This window comes from Phytophthora cinnamomi (genome assembly GCF_018691715.1).
Source record: "Phytophthora cinnamomi strain GKB4 chromosome Unknown Contig111, whole genome shotgun sequence".
NCBI lineage: Eukaryota > Oomycota > Peronosporomycetes > Peronosporales > Peronosporaceae > Phytophthora > Phytophthora cinnamomi.
In genome coordinates, this window is record NW_027151044.1 from 320679 (window position 1) to 329713 (window position 9035).

Genomic DNA, 9035 nt, shown 5'->3' on the forward strand with positions numbered 1-9035 from the left:
GACTGCACCTTCAAGACAAACAAATACCATACACCCCTTTTAGTCACCGGGATGGCTGCAGTGCTACCATTGATGATCCCTGGTGAAGCTGAACCATACTATATCTGGGCGTTATCAGAGCTACGGGACTTGTTGGTTGATGACGATCCCCATGCCCCGCGTGGACCTGACCGACCATGAACTGATTTTCACAAACGCCACGGAGAATGTGTTTCCGATGGCAGCGAAGCTTATGCTTGTGGCACATCAATCGCAATGTGCTCGCACAGGCTCAGAAGAAAATTGACCAGGTCGACGTGCACAGTTCGGCGGTCATCACTAAGAAGACGAACAACAACACATTGGCGACCGAGACGTTAATGGCTAAGAGCTACAAAACAATCAAGTCTGAGATGGAGGTGGAGTTCAACACAAGCAGTGCGGGAATTCGTTAACTGTCGAACAATATGCGCAACTATCTCGACATGGAGTGGTGGCCGTACAACCAAAACAATGTGGAGTGTTGGGCCAGCCACTTTAATCCTTGGGTCCCTGAGAACATCTACTGGCGAGGGCACTCACGCCTCTGTGAAGAGTCGGCTGGATCACTCGGGGGGGGGGGGGGGGGGCTGCGTAAAGTATTCATGCAGCTTCACCACCCTTTCGAGTTGGTCAATAAAAGCATCCTGTTGGAGGGCGAATAGACGCACCAACACCAGGCTGCTGGTAGGAACGGGGGCAGCAGCGGCGGGTTACGGGTGTTGGTGGAGACGGCTGACGGATACGTGTTGGGAATAGCGAGCGCTGCGGATTGTTTGGATCGCTTCGTTTCGCAGTACATCTGCAAGCGGGCGCGCCGGAGACCAAAAGGGCGATGCAAACGAGAATTGACCGGCACCGTGTCGACGACATAAAACAAGCGTGGGAGCTGGCGGAATTTGGCAGCACGCTTGAGGCAGATGTAGGCAACGACCACGGCAGAAACTTTCGTGGTGATCGCAGCAGTGGTCATGTTGGCAACAGCGACAGCGGTAATCTGGTCGTGATTGCTGAAGAGGATGCGGACACCAAAGACAGCGGGCGACGCTGCTGACCCTGCGACCAACCGGGCCATCTGAAGAAGGAAGGATGGACAGACAATATTCGCTCTTGCCGTAGGAAATAGCAGCTGCGGTTCGTGGATGTTCAACCGCGGAGCTAGTCGGTACCTGGTGAACGATACCCGTTTGTTGATCGATCCTGTTGACTGCAGCGAGACATGCAAAGTAGGTGACGGTCAGGTCATATCGGTGACTAAGAAGGACAGCATGGGGCGTCGTGCTGCGGTCGATGGTAGTGAGCGCGACGTTGTGATGAGCAATGTGTATTACGGTGAGCGACTTGCGCAGAACTTGGTGTAAGCTCGAGGAAATCGATTTTATACTAGCCTACAAGGGAAGCCGCCGGTAGCTGGTAAGTGTAGCGGATAGGGCGCGTGTGTTCGAGGTGTTCAAGGTAAATGACGTCCTGCTTATGAACACGGTGAACGCGGTGAGTGCGAGGAGCACGGAAAACATGGACCTGTGCGACGGGAAGAGAAGCGGAGTGTATGCTGCGCTCGAGCAAGCAGAGAAGGCCAACCTGGAGTGCGCCCCAGTGAAGTGCATGTTGATGGAGCTGCATGAGCAGCTCGGGCACCTTATGTTCGACATGGTCGGGAAGATGGCCGATGCACCTGGGTCTTGGATCGAGTTGACTGACAGAACCCAGATCAATTGCCTGACGTGCGCGAAGGGCAATCGACAGGATTGGTGGCGTCGTCTGTAGCGACCTCAAGAGACCAATGAATCTCATGGACCGCAACGGCAACAAGTACCTGATCAATTTCGTGGATCACCACACCAACTACTGTAGGGTGTTCGTGGCAAAGAGGAAAGACCTGATCGCTAAGGCGTACGAGCGCTTCCTGGCGTACTTCTAGAGACAGTTCAATTGCAGAGTGCACGTCTTGCGCGCGGACGGGGGAGGCGAGTACAGGAACGTCGATTACCGGAAGAAGCGGATAGCAACCCAAGACGAGGTCAACGTGCAGAAAAAAAGCAAAAGTCCAAGAAGGCACTGAGACAAGGGAAGGCGCTCGTAGGGCGGAAGCTGAGCACCAGGAACTGGTGCCCCAACCGCCAGCAGAGCCTACTCGGATGCGCACGCACAACATGGGGCGGAAACGTGTGTCGGTTGCCATAGTGAGCTTGTTGGAGGACCCGAAGAACTACAGCGAAGAGTTCAACTGTGCTCGTGCTACTGAATGGAGCAAAGCAATGACCGAAGAGATTAGTGTGTTGGAGGCTAACGACGCGTGGGAGCTCGTGGCGAAGCCGGAGCACGACAAGCCGCTGCACTCGAAGTGGATGGTTAAAACCAAGAACCATGCAGATTGTACTCTGAAGAGGTTCAAGGCCAGGCTTGTTGCTTGTGGCAACGAGAGGGAGTACGATGTAGACTACGTGGACACATTCAGCGCTGCTCTGGAAGGTCTGTCTGCCCAGATTGTGCTCGCGCTGTCGCGAAAAGTATAACGTACCCGCGAGGTACGGCGACGTGCCCAACACGTACGTGAGAGATGAGAAGGAGTCGGACTTGGAGACCTTACTGCACGTACCACAGGTCATGACGGTGGACACAAACACGCTAGCCGATCTGGGACTTGCGAACGAAAGCGAGGTGACGCTGAGGTTGTGCAAAAGCTTGCACGTCCCGAAGCAGGCAGGTCACCTGTGGTCTCTGAACATACGAAAAACTTTGTCGAAGCTAGGCTTAGTGCAATCCTACACTGACTGTAGCATGTACAAGAGAGGCAACGGCTCGGACCCCACGGTCGGGGGTGTGTACGTGGACGACTTGCCCGTGACGGGCACGAGTGTTACCAACGTGGACAAGTTCTTCGAAGACGCGAATGTGGTGGACTTGGGGCACGTGTCCAAGTTTCTGGGCACCGGCGTCGTGTACGATGAGCTGCATGGCTACATGTAGAATCAACGCCTTGCGATCCTGGAGATCTTGAAACGTTTTGGACTCGCTGACGCAAATGCGGTCGGAACGCCAGTCGTAAATGATCAGGACAATGGCGACAACAGCGCTTTACTGCTGGGTGGTTCGAATGGCACGCTGTCCCGCCCCACGATTCAAAAATTCCAGTCACTTGTAGGGCGCTTATTGTGGATTACGCGGTGCACAAGACCCGACATTGTATTAGCCGAAGATCGTGTGACCCGACGTGCTCACGCGCCTCGCGAATCAGATTGGCGGAACGCCAAGAGGATCATGCCGTATCTGAATGGTACGATCGATGTCAAGTTGCGTCTGGAGGTCGACTCCGAGGTAGCCCACGCGGCCGAGGTGCTACAGTGATGCTGATTACGCGACCGACCGTACCGATCTCAAGTCCGTGAGCGGAGACGTGTTATGCGTAGATGGTATGGTGGTGGGCTGGTTCTGTAAGAAGCAAAACAGCGTCGATCTTTCGACCATGGCGGCTGAGTTCGTGGCGACCCCGGAGGTTGCGAGTGAGATGTAACGGACGAGCTGGCGCCTTGAGGAAAGCTGTGAGATGATGGCAATTGAACCAGCACCTCAACGACAGCACTTCACAACTTTCATCCTTCCTCACCCACCGTCCTCCGGTTGACACACACCATGTTTGTCCTGGATCTACTGAATTCTTGGCCAGTGTTTACGGCCAAAGCCTTGCCTTAATCGCGTGTCCACTTCACGCATCTCCACTATAGTAGATGTACGCATCTTCAACATGACCCAGGAGTCGTAGATGCGCCCCGTATTACCCGCCATTAGCATCGCGGTCATCCTATCTTTGTTTCTACTACCGTAATTGACCCACACAGTTTAGAGCCTCGCTTGTCAATTGTATGTTTAGGCACGTATTCGAAATGCTCGGCCGTTTGGTCTGTATTGTAGATTTTCACAATTTCCTCCTTCAATATACGGCGACACACTGTTGCGGCAAAACCGTAGCGGTGTTCACAGGAGGAGACTGACCTTGCCCTGTTACCGCTCTGAGGGCCAGGCGGTAGAGAAAAAGGTAGGAGGCCGGCCACGTCGATGATGCTGCAAATGCGTCTGGCGTTACCTCGTTATGCGGGCGATCTTGAGCGCCTCCCGCAGCATGATTGTTGTTGATGCCGGCACGCCATTTGGCCTTACGGCAGTGAGTCACTCAAGAGTGCGGAGCTCGACGTCGTCAGAGAGTGTCTTCACAGAGTCGAGCTCCCTATACCGCTTCTGCATGACCGCCTTGGGGCTGGCGGATAGTGCGGCAATACGGGAGCGGTACAGTCTCCACCGCAACACCACCAATGTTTTGGTGGCATAAGCGCGTCTAGGTGGTTCAATTTCAGACCAAAAGGCGGATACAACAGCAGTGCGTGTCGTAGTAAACAAGGACGGTCAATTCGAACTCTAACGGCTCTGAGGTGTTCTTGTACGTGGTCGACATTCTACTCTTGCCCTGGACTGGAATTCGCATCGTGCAGGAAGTTGTGAAGGCTGAGGGTGAGGCGGAGGAGGCGGGGGTTGTTGACGTGAGTGACGTTGAATGAATTATGTTTTATAAGGGGTGACAATTAATACAGCAATGTGTGCTGGCGGTAATCAGATTGCGGATTGGGCGATTAACGCGGGTAACAATTAACAAAGGGTGACACTTACCACCGACATTACGGTATCTACAATCTTGTGAGTACTGTAGTGCTTTTTACGTTTACCGTTATTTGGCCAACGAAAAACATAACGTTATCTATCATATTTTTCGTAAACGTTACGTACGATAACGAAACTGGATTCATTGGTTAAAAATCTGGGGTTTGTTTCACTGAACGGTGTCGATCGGATCCGCTCGGGAGAATTTCTCACGCCGAGTCTCTATTGCGCCGGAGCAACGGGCATCTGAGTCGCAGCTGGTGTCGTAATGATAAAGTCACTTACGAGGGCATTGAGCAGATTGCGATGGCCTGTCACGGAGAAGCCGTAAGCCGGCAGCTACGTACAATTCCTGTCACCTCGTAGGCTGTCAAGCGCTCGCTCGTCGGTTTGAGCAGCAACACCAACGCCAGCAGACATCCGTCTGGCAACAACTGCACCGCCTCCTGCAGATCCGAAAGATTTCCAGCGAGATGTACTACATCCAGCGATGCGCTACGTTCGACTACATGCTTGTGGAGTACGACCTGCCGCTTTAGGAACTTTAAACCGGCGACATCGGCCACTACAGTGACATCTGTGCAGCATTGCTACGCTCGGCGGGACACATCCGTAACAGCGAAGGTTGAGACGGCGGCCACATAGGGGTGCGGTAGGGCCAACCTACCTACCTGGACAAGGCGCCGGACCAAATGGTGCAGAACAGGCTCACGTTCGACAACATGCTATCTTGGGGCAATCTCGTCGTGCCGTTCGGCAATGCGGTCATCGAAGGCAGAGACGACTCTTCGCTGATCGTCTTCGGCGGCTGCTGCGTCGATGCTGACGGCGCTTGTCCGGTGCTCGACCAGGATGCTGTGAGCCGCCGATGGAGGAGGTCCATCACGGTGGATCTTGGCGTGTATGCCGTCTAGGCACTCTCGCTGTGGACGTCGCGCACCGCTCAAGATAGAAGCCCAATGCTGTGACCTCCAGCCAGATAATTACGTGATTGCTCTTCAAAGGTGCATGTGGTTTGTGCGTACAATACAGATGTGTGACTATGATTTATATGCGTAGCTGCATTTTGGCGCACCCTAGCTAGATTATCGTTCTTTGAGTCACCGAGCTTGCCCTCATGCATCCTACCACCGATACTAATACAATAGAGGTGCCGTAATGAAGAGTAGCAGCAAGGCCAGATAAACTTGTTCTTTCATTGATTGCAAAGCTGGTCTGACAGCATTTCGTCGTCAAGACTCATACGCAATAACTATCAACACTTGCTATGAACCGAAGCATCATCTCCATTGTTGTTGTCACTATACTCGCTAGATAAATTATTATCTGCCTCCTCATCATTTTCGCTGATAAACCAAATGTCGCAACAGTTTCTGGATCTAGTGAACAGTGTTTTGTAGTGACCACGTTTCCACTTTTCGAGAAAGCAAGCTCGGGTGGCACTGATGTTCCAATATATCCTAGCCACTTTCGTGCGAGTGAAGCCAGAATAGGATACTTAGTTCTTCGATCCTTTATCCACGACTCCAATGGGTTCGTTGTGACAGGAGTGCCGTGCGCTTCACTAGGCAGCTATGACGTGATATTGTACCGCCGGGGTATCTTGATAGGTGTTGGGTGGTTCTCGATTCGTGGGGGAGGGGAGGTTGGCGAGCACACGGAGAGTATCCAGATGAACTCAGGATTACGGGGTCGCGTTAAACGTATCTTTACGTATGATTTTCAAACGAATACGTTACATTTTTAACGTAATCGTTGGTTAAGTATCGTTACGTCGAAAGCACTAGAGCACGGTGAATGAGGGGTTAAAAATACTTAATACTAGTTTATTTTTCATTTGAAATCACAGAGCTCACTTCAATTATTGTTTGATACGCATGGACACTCCCGAGTCTGCTTTACAGCCTCAACATATAATTACCACTCGGGATATAGTGTCTCTACTAGTACTGCTGTAGTGGCGACTTGCTGACATTAACATTTGAGGAGGTTTGTATTAGATCTACTTGTATAACGGCTTGAGTTCAAAACCAGTATATACTTATCACAACTCCTATGATGGCGTCTATTGCTATCTGCGCAGTTCCGAAAAGGATATACACGGTTAACAGCAGTAAGTCGATACTATGCTTTACAATTGGGAATTACATATTGTCAGTGAGTGACACACTATGATGATCTAAGTGAAAAAGATACAATAATATTGATATTTTCCATACTGGTACATAAATGTTTCTTTAGGCGCTATAAAGTTTTTTTTAGAGAAAGAACTGGACCCAGCGGATGCCCCTAACAATCCCGTATAACTTCTCCATCAACATCAGATAGCGGTTTTCTGCGGCAAGGTGCAGAGGAGAGGTATGTGTCGCATCGGAGCCGCATACGCTGACACACATCTGCTTCTGGATTGATGATACCTCGGATATTTCGAGGTGCAACGCGTTGCAGAGCCGGATCCAACCGTTCCATGAACTGAATCGCGTGTTGGGCGCTGGTGAGGCGCGTTGGAAGTTACGGGTGTCGGCGGCTCATCTACCGGGTGCGCTCAACCCCAAGACTGGCTTGGGGTCGCGCGTGGGGGACGGCGCGCAACTGCAGCACTGGCAAGATTTAGGCGTGTCTTGGTCACGCATATGGTAACCTTACAGCAGCAGGCCCTTGCTTGGTCGTCACGGCGACAGTACCGCTCACGTGGTGTCTGTGTCTGTGGGGGGGGGCAGTGGTGCAACTTCTGCTCACTGGTCGGTGTCTACGTCTGGCCGCCAGCAAACCGACCACACACCCAATACAAACGGTTAGGTCGCTTCGCCGTTTATTACTGGGTCGGACGTTCAGTCCAAGTTTGGCGACGTCCGCTGGTATCTTTGCCTCCACATCGACTGTGATCCCCAGTACGCACCCATCCACATCCTCAAGCTGGCCGGTATGCAGCGCGTCTCCGTAACCCCAGGTACCCGCGCCTCGATCACCCTCACAATGCTCCAACGGATCCATGACGGCCTCATCCCTAGCAACGCCCTCCACTGCGTCATTGGTGGTGCTCCGTTGTTGGGCTTTTTCGTTTTGCTAAGGAGCGCTGGATATTGGCGGTTAGAGGCACTAGACGCAATGGTACTCTGCTAGTAGCGGATGTCAAGGTTCGCGGCGCGGACGGGTGCGAAACCAGCAGCTATGGTCTCGCAGCGATGGTGGCCGTCACTTTTCTAGGAACTAAGAGCGATCGGACAGGATGCGGTACGACAACGCGGTGAGGCCGCTTCGGTCATGACACACTATGCCCTGTTCGTGTGTCATTAGTACTTAGGAACCTAGCTGCGTCGGTCGAATCTATCAACGATAACCCGCTCTACTTTGTGTCGCGCGTCAAACGGCTTTCGGCTGACGCCCTGACCGAGGTGCTGCGTCAGGCTGCTGCAGCTACAGGTGCTGATTCAATAAAATGCTCATGTCATTCGCTACGATGTAGTGGTGCGACAGCGCTCTTATCAGCGGGCGTCGACAGCACCCTGGTCATGCTGTACGGTCGATGGTGCTCGGATGCGTCTCAGCGGTACACTCGCTACAATCGACAGGCTTCGGTCGCCCAATCGACGCGAATGGACGGGGTCTCAACCTGAAGACGATACTGACCGAGGACCCGCCAATGTTACTGAGGGGTACACGCCCCATGGCGTGGGTTTCGCACGGTTTAGACTAATATCAGCCGCGCATGTTCCCCAACACGACTGTTTGCTGTGCTTTCGCGTTGATGTTGGAGCCTAAGACGAATATTTCATCATGTATCGGTATCCAATACACAAACGTTATGGCGTGCCTATAGCTTACCCTGGCCATGTGCCCCAGGGGAAGGCGCAGTTCGTAGGACTTCTAGACCAGTGGAGGTTAACCTCGAATAAACGTGAATGCCTAGGACTACTGAAACCCGTACTACCTCTAGAATTAATCTTGACTGCGTGAATTTTTATTCTGCATTTTGGTTTTGAAAGCAATGTGCTCAAAAAGCCTATTCCGCATCAATAACTAATAGTACTGCTACAGCGCTGCGCGATCGTTGTGCACTCCTTCTGATCGAATTGTGTGGCCGGGTGTACTGCTCATTGGGCCGAGTCGCTGGCATCCATGTATGTCGGGATAGCAAAGTACCGAGACGGAACGTCCTGCAGCTGCCCATGAACGAGGATGTGCTCAAACCAGAGCACGTCAAACCTGGCCCTTGCCGATGACGGCATGTGTCCCCAGCCCGGGGCGCGGCGATGGAGAATTGCGAGGCAGTCACGCTGACCGGATGCAGAAACAGGCGTGGCAAACCATGCAGATTAAGCAACTCGCGAATCCGGAGCAGGACTTTCGCGATATTGTCGACT

General features: G+C 52.6%; 3 protein-coding genes across 3 annotated transcripts; all 3 read left to right on the forward strand.

Annotated features, from left to right (window-relative positions):
- Nucleotides 1-1286: 1286 nt before the first annotated feature.
- Nucleotides 1287-1939, forward strand: IUM83_15751 (Mitochondrial Carrier (MC) Family; the record flags this gene model as incomplete). Its single annotated transcript, XM_067940590.1, has 3 exons — nt 1287-1375; nt 1449-1697; nt 1765-1939. The coding sequence occupies 3 exons, from the start codon at nt 1287-1289 to the stop codon at nt 1937-1939; spliced, it is 513 nt and encodes a 170-aa protein (XP_067782115.1).
- Nucleotides 1940-2156: 217 nt separating this feature from the next.
- IUM83_15752 (putative pol polyprotein) lies at nt 2157-2988 on the forward strand (the record flags this gene model as incomplete). The annotated part of the gene is made up of 2 exons (XM_067940591.1): nt 2157-2446; nt 2505-2988. The coding sequence occupies 2 exons, from the start codon at nt 2157-2159 to the stop codon at nt 2986-2988; spliced, it is 774 nt and encodes a 257-aa protein (XP_067782111.1).
- Nucleotides 2989-5363: 2375 nt separating this feature from the next.
- IUM83_15753 (uncharacterized protein) lies at nt 5364-5585 on the forward strand (the record flags this gene model as incomplete). Its single annotated transcript, XM_067940592.1, has 1 exon — nt 5364-5585. The coding sequence occupies one exon, from the start codon at nt 5364-5366 to the stop codon at nt 5583-5585; it is 222 nt and encodes a 73-aa protein (XP_067782052.1).
- Between the last annotated feature and the right edge of the window lie 3450 nt (nt 5586-9035).